Source organism: Pipistrellus kuhlii, unplaced genomic scaffold (genome assembly GCF_014108245.1).
Source record: "Pipistrellus kuhlii isolate mPipKuh1 unplaced genomic scaffold, mPipKuh1.p scaffold_m20_p_3, whole genome shotgun sequence".
Taxonomy (NCBI): Eukaryota; Metazoa; Chordata; class Mammalia; order Chiroptera; family Vespertilionidae; genus Pipistrellus; species Pipistrellus kuhlii.
The window spans coordinates 166,153,955-166,171,281 of NW_023425529.1; the positions used below are offsets into that span (position 1 = coordinate 166,153,955).

General features: G+C 37.0%; 1 protein-coding gene across 1 annotated transcript in view; it reads left to right on the forward strand.

Moving 5' to 3' along the window:
• Window positions 1-2,629: 2,629 nt before the first annotated feature.
• ADAM2 (ADAM metallopeptidase domain 2) overlaps window positions 2,630-17,327 on the forward strand; it is a 59,599-nt gene continuing 44,901 nt past the window's right edge. Inside the window, exons 1-5 of the mRNA XM_036457137.1 lie at window positions 2,630-2,785; window positions 6,578-6,633; window positions 11,733-11,811; window positions 13,387-13,463; window positions 13,860-14,028. Coding sequence (XP_036313030.1) covers window positions 2,630-2,785; window positions 6,578-6,633; window positions 11,733-11,811; window positions 13,387-13,463; window positions 13,860-14,028 — 537 coding nt within the window. The remainder of the gene's footprint in view (window positions 2,786-6,577; window positions 6,634-11,732; window positions 11,812-13,386; window positions 13,464-13,859; window positions 14,029-17,327) is intronic.

A 17,327-nucleotide genomic window follows, 5' to 3' on the forward strand; every position in this document is an offset into this window, starting at 1 on the left:
GGTTGGGATCCCTTGGAGCATGGGGCGGCCTGGTCGAGGTTGCCTGTGGTGGTTTTCAGACTGGCCACACCCCCTGGCAACCCAAGCAGAGGCCCTGGTATCTGGGATTTATTTATCTTCTACAATTGAAACTTTGTAGCCTGGAGTGGAGCCAAGCCTTCTGCTTACTATGTCACCGCAGCCATTTCTGTTGGTATTTATGTATCTTCTAGAATTGAAACTTTGTAGCCTTAAGCAGAGGCCTGGGCCCATCAGGTGTGTGGAAAGCTTGGCTCCCAAGGGAAACCCAAGCCTCCCTTTTGCTCTCTGTGGCCATAGCCATCTTGCTTGGGTTTATTTGCATATTTTCTCCTGATTGGCTGGTGGGCATGGCTTGTGGGTGTGGCTGGTGGGTGTGGTTGGTGGGTGTAGTGGAGTGATGATTAATTTGCATATTACTCATTTATTAGATAGGATAAAAATGAAAACTCCAAAAATTACTGATCGTGTATAAAAACCTTACAAAATTATCAACATTGAGAATTTTAAAAATGGACTGTCTCTACTGATTTCACAGAAATCAAAAGGTTCCACAGAAATCAAATGGATGGTGCCGAAACCGGTTTGGCTCAGTGGTAGAGCATCGGTCTGCGGACTGAAGGGTCCCGGGTTCGATTCCGGTCAAGGACATGTATGTTGGCTGCGGGCACATTCCCGGTAGGGGATGTGCAAGAGGCAGCTGGTCAATGTTTCTTTCTCATCGACGTTTCTGGCTCTCTATCTCTCTCCCTTCCTCTCTGTAAAAAAATCAATAAAGTATATTAAAAAAAAAAAGAAAGAAATCAAATGGATGGTGAAGGAAGGAAGGAAATTATGAATAACTGACCAATACATCTAACTAGTTAAAGAAATGTACACATTTCATCACAATGAAAAAGAGTATCTGACTACCTTTTAAAAATTGTATTCATAAGTAAAAATAAATCCAACACTCTCAAAGAGAAAATTCTTAGTCTAAATTGCTCCATTTCTAAATTATAAGAAACATAAAGAAAAAATTAGTCAAATCATACTAACTTTCAAAGAATAAATAAAAGGATAATTCTTCTCAATTTTTTATGAAGCCATCATCTTTTTGATACAAATTTTGACAATACATGTCAATAAAAATTATAGACAAATATTTCTTATGTATATTGATGTAAAAATCTAAACAAAATGCTGCTAAATCAATCCAGAAAAATTCAGACAGGATAATACAACATAACCAAATAAGGTATATTCCAGAAATACAAGTTTGTTTCAACACTGGAAAAACAACAACTTTAATTCACAATATTAACAGAAAATGGAGAAAACTGTATGGTCATTTCAATTTATAAAATTCAATATCCATGGCAGGATACATATAAAAATTCCAGCAAATTGATAAAAAGGTAAATATCTGAATATAAATATGTATCTATAAAAATAGGCTTTGGTCTAGAAGATATATGCAATTATTATGTTTAACAAAGGAATCATATGTAGACCACATTACTAGCTTTTACATATAATAAGAAAGAGACAAGGCCACTTAATTTAAAAATGGACCAACATCTCATTAGGCATGTACAAAAGAAGCTATGTAAATGGTCAATAAACTGTTATTGTTAACTTAATAATTAAAAATTTACTTAATTAAAAATGATGAAATGCAAATTAAAACCAAAATGCAGGACATCTATAGGTCCACCAGCAAGAATAAAATGAAACGAAAAAAACACACAAAAAAAACACACTACACACATTGAGGTAAAGTGTAATTCTCAGCAGGTAAAAACACTTTGGAAGTAGCCATTAAGATCACAGTCTGTGATCAGGCAACTTCACTTTAGTAATACTCTCAACAAAAATTCATATGCTCACCATATGAGAATTATAAGAAAGAAAATAACCAACTATGATTTTTAATAGCCACAGCTATACGTGAGCCATATTTTAACAATGAAATGGAAAAACACACGGTGCTATATTCATTCAATGTGCAATAGTGCCAACAAAACAAACAAACACTATTGCTAGGTACAACATGTTTGGAAATTAGAATCATTATAATGAAAGAACTCAAACATTAAAGAGTACATGGCAATTTCTTCCATTCACATGGAGTTCCAAAGCACACAAACTCAATCTATTCTGTTAGAAGTAATGATTGTCAGAGGACAATTTGGGGGCATTGGTGGCTCTACATTTCATTTCTTAATCTATGTAGGTGCTAACTACACCTATTTATTCACTTGAATATTAGTGGAATTATGTGCCTGTGATTTGTGAAAAATAATATATGTATGTATAACTTCAGTTCTCTTAAGAAGTATATATGAATCTTCCTGTTCATTAGCTGTTTCTACCATCTGGAAGTGATTCCGCTGTGTTTTTGTTTGTTATTTTTTTGTTCGTTTGTTTTGCCCCAAAGAGGCTTAGAAATGAGTCAAACCCTCCTACTGCATAGATTCAGGGGCCAAAACTGCCCGCATTCCACAGCTCACTGCGCGTTCCCTTCCCACCCACCCACCCATCTATGCTCTGCAGGGTTCTCCTCGTGCCTCCAACGGCCTTTGGCCCAGGCAACTGCCGTTACTGGGGCTGGGATACGGGACATCTAGCCATGCTGAGGTTTCTGTTTCTGCTCCTCGGGCTCCTCGGGCTCCAGACAGACAGTAATAGTAAGTACACTCTCCCCTCCGCCAGCCCCTCCGACCTGTCAGGAATGTCAGCTTTCCTCTGGGCTTCCTCTGAGAGGCTGGCTGTCTCTGGGAAAGAGGTCTGTTGTGGGGGCTCCCACTCTGCGAGCACCGGACCATTCCCACCTTGCCACCTTCCCCAGACAACATCCACATTGTTCGCCAGGGGGCTTTCCCACTCGTAATTGGGACCATAGGGGTGGGGAAAAGGTTTTGGGGGGGGGGGGGGGTGGGGGGCGGGGGAGATGCCATGCAAGGTTTGAGTGAATGCCTCAGGGTTCAGTGTATTATAAACCACTCTGCATTTTATACCCCTGGACATTGTCACTGGAAGGTCAAAAGGACTCAAGTTTATATGTACTGAGAATGCTTGCTCCTATTGCCCCAGAATTACCATGAACGGCCCACAAGTCAGTATTCCTATCGCAGTAAACCTTTTCCTCTTTACAAAGTCTTGTAACTCCAGAAAGAGCGCAGATTGAGGGTCAATTATTGAAAAAAGATAGTCAAAATATGTGGAGTGTACAGACTATGCTGACTTTAGAGGAGGAGCTATGAGGCAATGTGTGTTGCTCTAACAAAACATTTTACATCTTACAGATTCTGAACTGCTACCTGTGCAAATTATAATTCCAGAGAAAAAACGGTCAACCACAAAAGATGGAGTTGAATCAAATGTAATTAAGCACTAATCTTTCTTCAGAATCTAAAAACAATGCGACTATTTCATTCTTGAGAAGTAAATCTGGCATATTTTATCCATGCACTCTTGATAAATTTTATATTTATACCCAATTTTTCTTGACTAAAAAAAAAAAAACTTTTGAAAATGAGCCTAGGTTAATAATGTTTCATAGACATATTGTGCAGTGATGCTTATTATCAAAAGTCCCAAATCCTATCTTCTAAATTTGTTTCCTCCTTGAGTGTTTGAATAATCATTGACCTGATCCATCTAGAGGTTCTTTCCTTACTCTTTCACCAGGCTAAATTTGGAGGAAATTGTTGCTGTTAAGTAAGCCTAAGGATTCCTTACGTGGGATGACGATCTTTTGATTTAATGAAGTGCTATGTGATGATTTAAAAAAATTTTTATTGCAAATATGTTCATCATTAAGGTTGGTCTTTTATGCCATCTTAGTTATTTTGGGACCAATGTCTTTTTCTTTGAAATAATTAGCTTTATATCTCTTTTACTAATTTCTAGAATCATTTCTAAAACAGTAAAAAGTGTTGTTGTTTTTTTTGATGCACCCAACCTTAATTTTCTTTCTAGTTGAGTCATAAATGTTCTGGTAAATTGAGTGCAAATATTTCTTAACAACTACCCACTTGTCACCCTAATGGAGATAATACAAGCTTAAAATATTCAATATACTATTTTTAAAGAAATATATATTTTAATTTAATTAAAGTAGACATTAAATTTCTCTTTCATAGAAAAGGAGGTGAAGACATTTAGCAGTATTTTACAAGTTTTATTTTTATACAAAAATATATGTTATTGTTTGGTTAAATTAGAAAACATACACAGATGTATTAAGAGGGCAATATCTTACACCAATAATTACTAGATTAAATATAAATAAAATAAAATAATATTGGCAGAAAAAATAATTTTTCTGTACCTGTCAAATTCATGAGGAGCAAAATTTAACTATTTTGTTAATGTCTCTCTCTCATGTTTAGAACAGTACTGAATACATAGTAAGGGATTAGTAGTTTTTTTTTAATCAATAAGGCTTATTGATCCAACAAATGTTACAAATAATATGAAACAGAGTATGTTTATAAGTATTATCTATACTAACAGAAGGATAATATGCTAACTTGACTGGATAGACTGGACATGTTCCAGACATCATTCTGGATGTTCTTCCTAATAAAGCTGGGGCCCAGGTGCCTGCAGCTGGGGGCCAAGGTGGTGTTGCTCTAGATCCTGGGTGCCTATAGCCAGCCTGAGGAGAGAAGCATGGGTCCCAGGTGTGGGGCCAAGGCAGAGATGGTTATGGTGATCATGCAGGCAGGCAAGCAGTTAGGGGTGACCTGGCAGTCAGGCAAGTGGTTAGAGGCAATCAGGAAGGCATGCAGAGTGGTTAGGGGTGATTAGGCAGGCAGGCAGAGGCAGTTAAGGGCAATCAGGCCGGCAGGTGAGTGGTTATGGGTGATCAGGCAAGTAGGCAGGCAAGTAGTTAGGAGCCAGCAGTCCCAGATTGCGAGAGGGTGCAGACTGAGGACACCCCCATGCATGAATTTTGTGCACCAAGACTCTAGAAATCCTATCTAATAAAAGAATAATATGCAAATTGACCATCACTCCAACACACAAGACGACCACCCCCATTTGTTCAACGATGGTCACCACAAGATGGTCAGCAGGGGAGGGCACTTGGGGAGGACCAGGCTTGAAGGGGAGGACAGTTAGGGGTGACCAGGCTGGCTGGGGAGGGCAGTTAGGGGCAATCAGGCTGTCAGTGTAGCAGTTAGGCATTGATCAGGCTGGCAAGGAGTGGTTAAGGGGTGATTAGGCTAGCAGGCAGAAGTTATTAGGGGCAATCAGGTAGGCAGGTAAATGAGCAGTTGAAAGCCAGAAGTCCTGTTCTATGAGAGGGATGTCTGACTGCCCGTTCAGGCTGGATGCAGGACATCCCTTGATGGATTCCAGATTGGAGTGGGTGCAGGCTGGCATGAGGGACATCCCTCCCAATGCATGAATTTTGTGCACTGGGCCTCTAGTTAATAAATAAAGATCAGCTCTGCTGGCATGATCAGTGTTTGAGTGTTAACTTATGAACCAAGAGGTCATATTTCAATTCTCAGTCAGATCACATGCTCAGGTTGCAGGCTGGATACCTAATGTGGGGCATACAGGAGGAAAGCCAACTAACAATTGTCTTTCATCAGTGATGTTTCTCTCTTTTCTCTCTCTCTCTCTCTCTCTCTCTCTCTCTCTCTCTCTCTCTCTCTCTCTTTCTCTCTTCCCCCTTCCTCTTTGAAATCAGTAAAAAAATATTTTTAAAAAGCCATAGAAGAAAATATTCAACTTAAGAAGGCTAGTTTATTTTTAAAAATAACTGAATGGAACTTCTAGATGTTAATTAATATGAAAGTAAAAAATAAATAAATAAAAAAAATCAAGAATCAACAGTAGACCAGACAGCTGAAGAGACTCAAGTAGATTCAACATAAAAATAGCTTTAGGGAAAAAAAAAAAAAAAAAAAAAAAAAAAGAAAGAAAGAAAAAAAAAAAAAAAGAAAAAAATAGAATTAGTGGGTCAAGTGTAGAATAATTGGAATTCCTGAAGAAAAAAAAAGAAACAAAAAAAACCTGAAGAAATTAAACATATATTAACTGTGAAATAATTTTAAAAGAATCCTTAGATCAAGTACCGCATCACAGAGTATATAAAAATCAAGTAACATCTTGACAGTGAAATCAGTATACCAAAGCCAAGAAGACATCTTAAAGACAGCCAGACATCAAAGATCATCTATGTTGAAATAAGTAGTACACTGATAGATTCTCAAAGTCAACAATGGGGATGAGAATCCAATGAAAGTAAAGCTTTAATTGCCTGGCTTTAAATAAATTTGCATTAAAGAGTAATTTACCCAAATGAAATATCTTTCAGAAATTAGGATACATTAATAATTTTCAGATATTAAGAGAAGAAAATGGTTAAAACAATGTACTTCAGCATGTAGAAATTGAAATGCATCAGTATTAAATTATATTTCTTTTTATTGTTAGTAGTGCATTTTAGAGTGCAATTATTGACAATATAAAAATGATAGTTTTTCTTTTTAATATTCTTCTAACTTTGCTTTGTGGTTTTTTGTTTTTGTTTTTTTTTAATATACGTTTCTACTAGGTGTCTTACAACATTATAATTGATGGAAAAACATATACTCTGAACCTGATGCAAAAGTAGGTGATCTACGTTATTTTACTACCTGTCTTTGTTCTATTTATAATCATCCTACCTAAAAAAAGTGAAACATGCCAACTGACCATCCTTCACTATGCCCACAAGCCCCTCCCACCAGCCAATCAGGGAGAGTATGCAAATTAACCCAAATCAAGATGGTGGTTAATTTGCATATCCAAACCAGAGTGAAGACTGAAGACAGCGTAGAAAGAATCCAAACACTGCAGAAGGGAGTGAAGTTGCAGAGAAGCAAGCAAGTGGGATGGCAGAGAAGGAAGGGAAGAGGTGGGGGATGGGAGAAGGAAGGGAAGCAGGTGGGGCAGTGAAGAAGACCAAAGCAGGAAGCCCTATTGTAGGAATCTTCCTGCAAGGGGCCTCTACTTTCTACTTTATATAATAAAGAGGTAATATGCTAATCAGTCCTAACAGTGTCACAGTCACGAACCAGGCTGTGCACACTCAGGAGCTGGTGGGCAGGGACAGGGGTGGGGACTTACACCACTGGGACATGAGGCTGCCTCAGGGGGTAGCCCTTCCTGGTGAAGGCATGTACAGCCTTGCTTCACCACCGGGTAGAGGGGGCATCAGGATGAGGGCGGGACCTGGTGCTGAAGGCACAGAGAGGAAGGGAGAGCACAAAGGCAGTTAGGGGGTTTAGGCCAGGAGGGGAGTGCAGTTAGGCAGGGAGATCAGGCCAGGAGGGGAGAGCAGTTAGAGGGATCAAATTGGCAGGGGAGAGCAATTAGGCAGTTAGGGGGATCAGGGCAGGAGGAGAGAGCAGTTAGCCCCATTAGGCTGGCAGGGTAGTGTTTAGGAGCCAATGGTTCTGGATTGTGAGAGGGATCCCAGATTGGAAAGGGTGCAGCCAGGCTGAGGGGCTCCACACCCCCGGTGCATGAATTTTGTGCACTGGGCCACTACTCCATAATATTAAAAGCATGATATGCTAATTAGACCAGACATCCTTCCAGATGACTTTCTGGATGAAGTTGAGGTAGTGAGGGAAGACCGGGTCCCAGGTGCTAGAGGGAAGCTGGTGCTAGCAGCTGTGGGAAGGAAGGATTCTCATGAACTGGGTCTCTAGTCATTTATACTTATCCAGAATGTCATTATTTTGCATTTGTAAATGTTTCAAGTTACTGGCTTTTCATTGTCTTTTATTTTATCCTTTAAAAATCTTAAAAGTTTATATAGTAAATGTTGAATTTATATACTAAATAGCCTGAATCCACAGTGTAAGCTCCCACCTTTCCCCTTCCTGTTGAACCAGATTTCTGTTTTGGTTATCCAGGTTGTTTAATAGGGGATGAATTTTGATAATTTTCTATCTTTGTCAAAACTTGATGACTTGTTTTTTAGCTTCTTTATATTCAATTTTATTTGAAAGGACATAGATGATTTTCAGATGAAAAGAATTGTGATAATTTTTTATTTTTTTAGAGTTTACATACAATGTCAGAATGTCTTACAGACTTAGAATGTAATTGTAATTAGCCAAATTCAATTCCATGCCAGCTAATAAATTTGGGGGAAATAAGCACAAAATACTAAGGAATAAAGAAACATCAACATTTTAATGGTCTTTTTTTAAATGATAAGAATAATCTTTCAAAAATAATGATAGGCAGAAGTCTGTAAGTGACATTTTATATAATAAAGAGGCAATATGCAAATTGACCCTTACACCCTCACAAGATGGCTTCCTGAAACCAGGCCTGCAGGGGGATTAGTGAGGGCTGACTAAACAGCAGGCTGCATAGGGTGACCAGGCCAGCATGGGGGTTAGTGAGGAACAACCAAATGATTGAACAAGCAGACTGTGTGGTTTGACCAGGTCAGTGGGAGGGGTAGGGGGTGGGGAATTGGGGGCTATCAAGCTGACAGGGGGGGAGTTAGGGGCAACTCAGCTGGCAAGGGGGGCAGGAAGGGATAACCAGGCAAGCAGGCAGGTGAGCAATTAGAACCAGCAGTCTAGGATTGTGAAAGGGATGTCTGATTCTCTGTTTAGGTCTGGATTCCAAGGAGTCCTGGATTGAAGATGGTGCTGGCGGGGTTGAAAGAACCCCTGCCCCGCCCTGTGCATGAATTTTGTGCACCAGGCCTCTAGTTACCAATATGAGAGAGAGAGAGAGAGAGAGAGAGAGAGAGAGAGAGAGAGAGAGAGGGAGAGAGAGAGGTGTACCATTTCTAGAATTCATAATTTTTTCATACATTATAAAGCTTGGAAAATGTTGTTTTATATAAAATGGATGGTATCAATTTGAAGGAAGACTCAAAATTACTTCTTCCTAAGGAAAAAAAAAATGCTGCATTTTTGCAAGAGATATATTGGGAAAATCCAGATAGAATCTTACAGTCAGCCACTATTTTGGAATGCCAAGTGATGTCCATGAGAGTGAGCCAGTGGTCAGCTTAAACATCCTATAAATAATTACCAGTATCACAAGCACACTATTTATTGAATGTTAATATGTTGTGAAATATGTAAAGTATAACTGCTTAGAAATATAAGAAGAGCTGAATATAAATGGAGTAATAGCCCTAATCAGTTTTGCTAAGTATATAGAGCATGGGCCTGTGGGCTGAAAGGTCCTGGGTTCAGTTCTGATCTAGGGCACATGCACAGTTTGCGGGCTCTATCCCCAGTAGGAAACATACAGGAGGCAGCTGAATAATGATTCTCTCATATCATTAATGTTTTTCTCTCTCCCTTCCTTTCCCTTCCTCCCTGAAACAAATAAAAATGCATTATTAAAAATGATGCAGTAATAATAGTTGGTTTCTTAAGCTCTTTCTTATATGATAAAAAAGTATAGAATATATAGTAATATAATTAATAATGATATAGTCATTCATGAATTTATTTTTTATATTATAACATGTCTCCCCTCTTAAATTTTTTGTTATACATCCTTTTACTCTTCTTTCAGTAGTTTCTCTAGATTAAGATGTTAATGCCTGAGTTTTTATCTAAAAAAAACCTTTTACTTTTACCAATTACCCTATATTCTTAAATCATTTAAATTTGGTTTTATTTGTTAATTCTCATCTGAGGATATTTTTCCATTGATTTTTAGAGAGAGTGAAGAGAGGGAAAGACAGAGAGAAACATTAATGTGAGAAAAACACATATGAATTTGTGGTTGCCTTCTGCATGAGCCCTGACCAGGGCTGGGGCTGGGGAAGAGCCTGCAACCAAGGTATGTGCCCTTGATGGGAACTGAACCCAGGACCCTTTGGTCTTCAAGCTGACACACTCCAAGACCCTTTGATCTGCAGGCTGACACACTCCATTGAGCTAAACTGGATATGGTGATCATTTAACTTTTTTATTCCAGTTGCCTTTTCTACCTATCATTTTTTTTAATGTATCATAATCCTGCTCGTTTTTAAACCCCAATGAGAGATTACTATTATTTTTTATAAAGCTAATATTATTTTATATCCTGTATAATAAAAGCCTAGTTGGCATCTTGCCCTCACATAATGCCTTCACATGACACCATCACAAGATGGCTACCACAAGATGGTTGCCAAGATGGCCAGCAGGGGAGGGTAGTTGAGAGTGATTGGGCCAGCAGGAGAGGAAGTTGCAGGCAATTAGGTTGACAAGGGTGGGCAGTTGGGGCAAGATCAGGCCAGTAGGGGAAGGCAGTTGGGAGCAGTTAAGCATCAATCAGGCTGGCAGGGGAGCAGTTAGGAGGTGATTAGGCTGGCAGGGAGAAGCAGTTAGGCTCAATAGGCAGACAGGCAGGTGAGTGGTTAGGAGCCAGCAGTCCTGGATTGTAAGAGGGATGTCCGACTGCTGGTTTACACCCAATCCCACAGGTGGGCTTAAACCGGCAGTTGAACATACCCCAAAGGGTACAAGATTGGAGAGGATGTAGGGCTGAGGGACAACCCTCCCTCCCATGTGCATGAATTTTGTGCACCAGGCCTCTAGTTTGCTGGAACAAATTTTAAGGTATCTCTTTTTTAAAAAATGACTTTAAGCTGAAACCGGTTTGGCTCAATGGATAGAGCTATCACTTGGGGACTGAAGGGTCCCAGGTTCGATTCTGGTCAAGGGCATGTACCTTGGTTGTGGGCACATCCCCAGTAGGGGGTATGCAAGAGGCAGCTGATCAATGTTTTTAACTCTATATCTCTCTCTTCCTCTCTGAACAAAATCAATAAAATATATTTTTTTAAAAAAAGATTTAAATAAATAAATTAAAAAATGACCTTAATTCTTTAAAATTATCATTTCATTGTCTTCTAGCTTTCTTCATTTCTACCCTGTTTCCCTGAAAATAAGACAGTGTTTTATATTAATTTTTACTCCCAAAGATGCGCTAGGTCTTATTTTCAGGGGATGTCTTATTTTTCCATGAAGAAGAATACTGTACACATTTATTGTTAAATGAAAATAAAGAAAATTTATTACCTGTATACGGCACGGTAGTAAGGTAGTTGTCAACACAAACCAGACAAACTGAACCCTACAATATCAAGAATTTACTCATTTATTCAATGACAATCATGTCATCATCTTCTGGAACATCATCATAACAATCCAATTCCTGAATTTCCTGGTGAATTTCTTGTGACTCTATTTCTTTCAGAATCAGTGGACCAAATCTCTCATGTTTAGTCTAGGGAGGCCTTATTTTGGGGGGGATGCCTTATATTTCACTCAGAAAAAAACCTGTAAGTAGGTCTTAATTTTGGAGGATGTCTTATTTTCGGGGAAACATGGTATTGAGAAGTAGCAATCAATCTTATTGGTGTTTCTTTAAAGGTAACGTCTTTTTTTTTTCTTTTCTTGATACTTTGAAAGTTTTATTTTAGTCTTAATTAGTCTTAATTAGGATCATTCCCTCCTTGAGGTCAATGACCAACCTCCTGAGTTCCCTTCCTGTTTCTCCCTCTGGTCTGCAGGTCCAGATTGGCCAGCACTGTTTGGCCTGGCCCCTATTGGCCCTGACAACTAGCCAGACCTAGAGACCCCACCTGTGCACAAATTGGTGCACCGGGCCTCTAGTAACAAAAATAATATATATTTTTTAAAAATAAAAGCTTAGGAAACAAAATTCTCATTAAACTCTCTATTTTGCAGAACTTTCTTACCTCCTAGTTTTAGAGTTTATGGCTACACTGGTACAGGATATATGAAGCCTTTTGAACAACAGATTCAGGTATGAATTTTAGTGTCTGTTTTACCTTCCTTAGTTGAGTTTCTGTGATCACCTTACTTAGGGTCCACTTGTTGCTGGAGTACAAAGAATTGAAATTGTGTTTGTTTTGGTTTAAATTTAACCATTTATTTTTTATGTGTATATTCAGTAAGCCTTATTAAACAGATGATTATCCAAACCCAAAATGATTCTAATGTTTTTTAAGCTATTATTTAATGATGATGTACATTTGTACTTGTGTGGCCAATGGGTTGCCTATGTTGTTCAAATGAAAAAGCATGACTTATGTTAGGAAAGCTAAATCAGGGAAGAAAAGAAGAATTCAAATACTTTTCTGAAGTATTTTCAGGGACCTAGTGAATATATTGATATATGGAATTGCAACCACATTTAGGAATGTATTAAATTTTTATATATTTAGAACACTTGGAGCTTCATTGTATAATATCTGTAGTTCTTTGTTAAAAAATATATTTTATTGAATTTTCACAGAGAGGAAGAGAGAGAGATAGAGAGCTAGAAATGTCAGTGAGAGAGAAACATCAACGAGCTGCCTTTTGCACACCTCCTTCTGAGGATGTGCCCACAACCAAGGTACATGCCCTTGACCGGAATCGAACCAGGACCTTTCAGTCCGCAGACCGACGCTCTACCACTGAGCCAAACTGGTTTTGGCTATCTGTAGTTCTTTAAATATATTTTTATTGATTTCAGAGAGGAAGGGAGAAGGAGATAGAGATGGAAACATCAATGATGAGAGAGAATCATTGATCTCTGTCTCATGCATTCCCCACACTGGGGATTCAGTCTGCAACCAAGGCATGTGCCCTGATAAATTCAATGCTCAACCACTGAGCCATGCTGGCCAGGCTTGTTAATAATTTATTGAAAGAATAATAGAGAAGTGTTCATAAAATTGCATGAATTACCCATGCCTGAAATGCCATTTTTCTTTTTACCTTTGCCCTGTCCTACCAATTCCTTCCCCCCCTCCCCCACCCCAATTTGCATTACTAGGTTTTCTGTGGAGAATCTACTAATACTTTGAAATTAAAGCATTATAAATGCAAACTAAATACCATGTTTTCTTTCCAGTGTTGATTCTTTCTCTCACTTTTTTTCTGCCTGCCTTTGTAGTTGGATTTTTAAAATTATTTTTTCCAGAAATTATATTTGTAATTGGTGAGGGAGTTGATCCAATGAAAGCTACTCTGTTTTTACACTCAAATAATTTTGAAAAGAAAAAATGTTTTGATTCATTTTATTTGGTTTTGCAGAATTAACTCAATAGAATATAAAAAATAAGTTTTGGAAGATTATTACCTAATGACCAAGAATGTCATATTTAATTTATGACAGGAAAAATATGAAAATGTACTAATTTTTTTGGATCTGTGGGAACATATTTGGATAATTGAGCCAAATGTTCATCTAATAATCCTTTAAATATATTTTAGAAACAATAAACATTTGATACATATGCACAAATTAACATTTGGTTTAAATATTTGAAAATATACCTGTAACATGAGTTAGTCTAATAGAGACATATGTATTTTATCTTTTGTTTTTCAGAATTTTTGCTACTACCAAGGGTATATTGAAGAGTATCCAAATTCTATGGTGATCCTTAGCACATGTACTGGACTCAGGTTGGGATATATAATTTTATAATAAGAAAATGGAGTATTATTTCAGAAGTAACTTTAAAAAAATTTTAAATTATTTTCAGGGGTTCTAATGTGAGCCATGCCTTTTTGTGGAAAACTGTCTCTGGAAAAGAATAATATGAAAATTCTTGTAATCCCTCCTACCTTTATTCTGAATTAAGATTTTTAATATATAGAGAGACCATGAAATATCAATAACTATGCTAATACCAATTGCGTTACTATTCAGTGCCACTCAGTAAGTTTGTGGATACTTGGGAAATTTCCCCCACTTTACCACTTAAGACTAAGACTGAAAATTATCTACAGGCTATTAAATTAAAACTTGACTAAATGGCATTTTATGTACTTTTTAAAAATCTGTTTTGAAATTTGTAGGGGCTTACTACAGTTTGAAAATGTAAGTTATGGAATTGAGCCCTTGGAACCTTCAGTTGGTTTTGAACATGTGATTTATCAAGTAAATCATAAGAATACAGCTGCTTTTTTATATGCTGAGGAGGGTATCCAGCCAAGAGACTTTCCCTATAAAATACAAAGTATAAAGGTAGGTGATCATTTAAGTAACTGTATGACTATTACTATTCATCAATAAAAACAATATTTTTCTGACAAATTATTTATTTTAGTTAATATGATAGATAGACAGATGATAGATAGATTATTGATATATAGATAGATGTGCTAGATGTGCCAGAAACCTTGTGACTTATGTGTAAGTCTTAAAACTAGTCATTCAAATTTACAGAACTATAAATTGTTATTTTTCACTGTTAGTGGCACTGCTTTTCCACCCTATGATCTAGACCTTCATTGTCTGCAGGTACACTCCTTTCTCCATATTCATTATGTCAAAATTTTGATATAACAAATACAAATGACATTTACATTAATATTGAAGATATTTGCTAAGGAGAATCACTAGGGTCTTCTTCTAAGACAGCTGCCTCGGGGGCAGCCATCACATTTTCCTCAAGATGCAGGGTTAATTTCCTTATGCAAGGATGGAAAAGCTGCTTCTACTGGCAAAGAAGACTCCAGACTTTAGGAGTTCAGTAACCACAGATTCATCAGTCTTCCCATATGTCCCCATTCCAATTTTCAGGATCTCATTTTTTTCCACATTAATACCCTCACTTTAACAGCAGATACCATGTGATGTTGGAAATTCAATTTGTGCTGTAACTAATCTACTCAAAGAATGAGATTCTGAGTTTGATTTTCAACCCTCTCTGATATGCAGTTACAGTTGATAATTTTTTTTTTAAGTTTGATAATTTTCCAAAACTATTTTGTGTGTGTGTGAGTGTGTGTGTGTGTGAGTGTGTGTGTGTGTGTGTGTGTGTGTGTGTGTGTGTGTACATGCATATACCTATGCATGTGGCAAGGTCAAGTGATAGATAAATTAACCATCTCACAAGGGTTACAAAATTTATTTGTATATTTCTTTCATAAGTTTTAGTGATTCTGCTTGATCTTGTAATAGCAATTTGGGAAACTTGCATTTTGTGAACCACACCTTTTTTTTTTTTACTATTATAGCTTTGAAGCAATTTTTGGAATCAGTAAGTGTGCATTCTTCTTTTTAGTTATTGTTCTGGCTATTTTTGTTACTATGAAATTCCAAATAAATTTTAAAATTTATTTTAATTTTCTCAAAATGCCACCTGGTATTGTATTAATTCTGTAGATTCCTCTGAGAAATATTGCCATTGAAGAATATTAACTATTTCTATCTATTAATATTGAATCGCTTTTTGTTTTTTTAGATTTTCTTTAATATTTTTTCTGCATTGTTTTGCATCGTTCAGTCTTCAAGTAAACTTATTTTGTTAAATTTATTTTTAAAAGTTTTATTATTTGAATGCTATTGCACATTAATTTTTTTTTTCAAATTTGTACTTCTCATTATTAGTGTTAGGAAATTATTGACATTGTGTACTGATTTTGTCTTCTAGAAATTTATTGAAATTGTTTATTAGCTTTTTAATTGGACTCTGATTTTCTATTTATAAAGTCATGTCAACTTGAATAAAGATAGTTTATGTTTTCCCTTTTTAATTAGGGTAAAATTATCCTTAATTAGGATAAAATTAGGATAATTTTCATTTCTTTAAATAGCCTAATTGTTCTGGCTAGCACCTCCAGTATAATGTTAAATAGGTGAAAAGAGATATTTCTGTCTTGCCCCAATGGAGGAAAGGATTCAGCCCATTACCATCTATATACTGTATATATATATAAAAGCCTAAGCAGCCCTTATGACCAAAGGACCAGTTGACCAGTCACTATGATGCACACTGACTACCAGGGGGCACATGCTCATTGCAAAAGCTTCCCCCTGGTGCTCAGTGTGCTCCCAGAGCCAAACTCCTGTGGCAGACCAACCTTCCACAATCCCTCTGCCCACCACCCTGTCAGCCACCAACCTCCCACGATCCCTCTCCCTAGTCAGCAGCCCCAATCTTCCCAATTGGGACTGGACAAGGGCTGATCGCTGACCAGACCGAGGGACCCTCCCCATGCAAAAATTCATAAACTGGGCCTCTAGTTTTTACATAATACTTAGCTAAGCATTTTCCCCCTTATATAATCACATTCTCTTACTATATAAAATGGCTTTTGAGGTTGTTTGGACCTGCTCACCCTTTAACAGACACATTTCCTGGCATTCTTTTATGTACCCTTGTTTTAAATATATTTGGCTAAAATAGACTGTATCTTTACTCTACAGGTTTATTGTTCATTAAACGAATAAATATAGTACTAAGTATAATTGATCCAAATCTCAAAGAGAAAATGAATAAGAATTACTTCAGGGAATGTTAGACAACTAATACATCTTGGTTAAAACAAAGAAATGGTTTTGGATCCTTCAATCTATTTTTACATAGTTTATCTCAATTAATTTGTGTTTATTTTTATCCTCCAGCAAAGTGGTGTTATTTCTTTATCTAGGTACTTTAATGAAAAGATTGAGTCTTATAAGCAAACTATCATGCCATATTTGGTGCTTAGTTTTTAATGGAAATGAGAAAAAAAAACACAACAACAAACAATTAGACCATAAGGGGATTTCATCTGCATTTTTAAAAACAAAATCTGAAATCTCCAAGGTTAGACCAAGAAATAGTGGGCAAAAAGGGTGCTCAAGTCAGCCTAATTTTGTCTTACTGATCTTTCTCAACTTTTCTTTTTTATTTAAATTACTGTAATCATCATTTTTTAAATCTCTACTAAATCCTATAGTTCTTATTCTCCAATTCAATATGTTAAAGAAAATAGTTTTACTAATATGGGATGGTTTTAAACTTTAATGTGAAATGCCAGGTATTTTGGATGTCTTAGGGGCATTCAGAAGTTTAGCAAAAGATGGGGTACCTTTCCAGTATTTTTCATCTTCTTTTGTAGAGTTAGTTGTCCTTCCTCCCAGGTTCTTCCTTTGGTCCAGGAAGATTGTGGAGAGGCTGCTACTCTACACTACTTCCCATGTGCCTCTCCTGTGGGCTCCATCCCAGTGCTAAAGCCGCGCTTGTCCCCTACTTGGGCACATATGAGTCCTTGTGTCTGTGTACATAATATATATATTATGTACAATATATTGTATATAAACTTTGTACAAAAGGCAAGCCTTGCTGTTGTGGCTGCTGCCCATGTGTGTGTGGTCTCAGTCAGTTGTGTCTGATGTTAACTTCTAATGAACCAAAACCAAGAGTGATTGTAGAAATATAAAACAATGCCATTGTGTTTTCTTTATTTTAATGGTATTTACCCTTTAGAAATAAAACAGACAAAAGGTGCACACCTGTATACAGAAAAAAAGAAAAGAAAATCTGTATACATTAA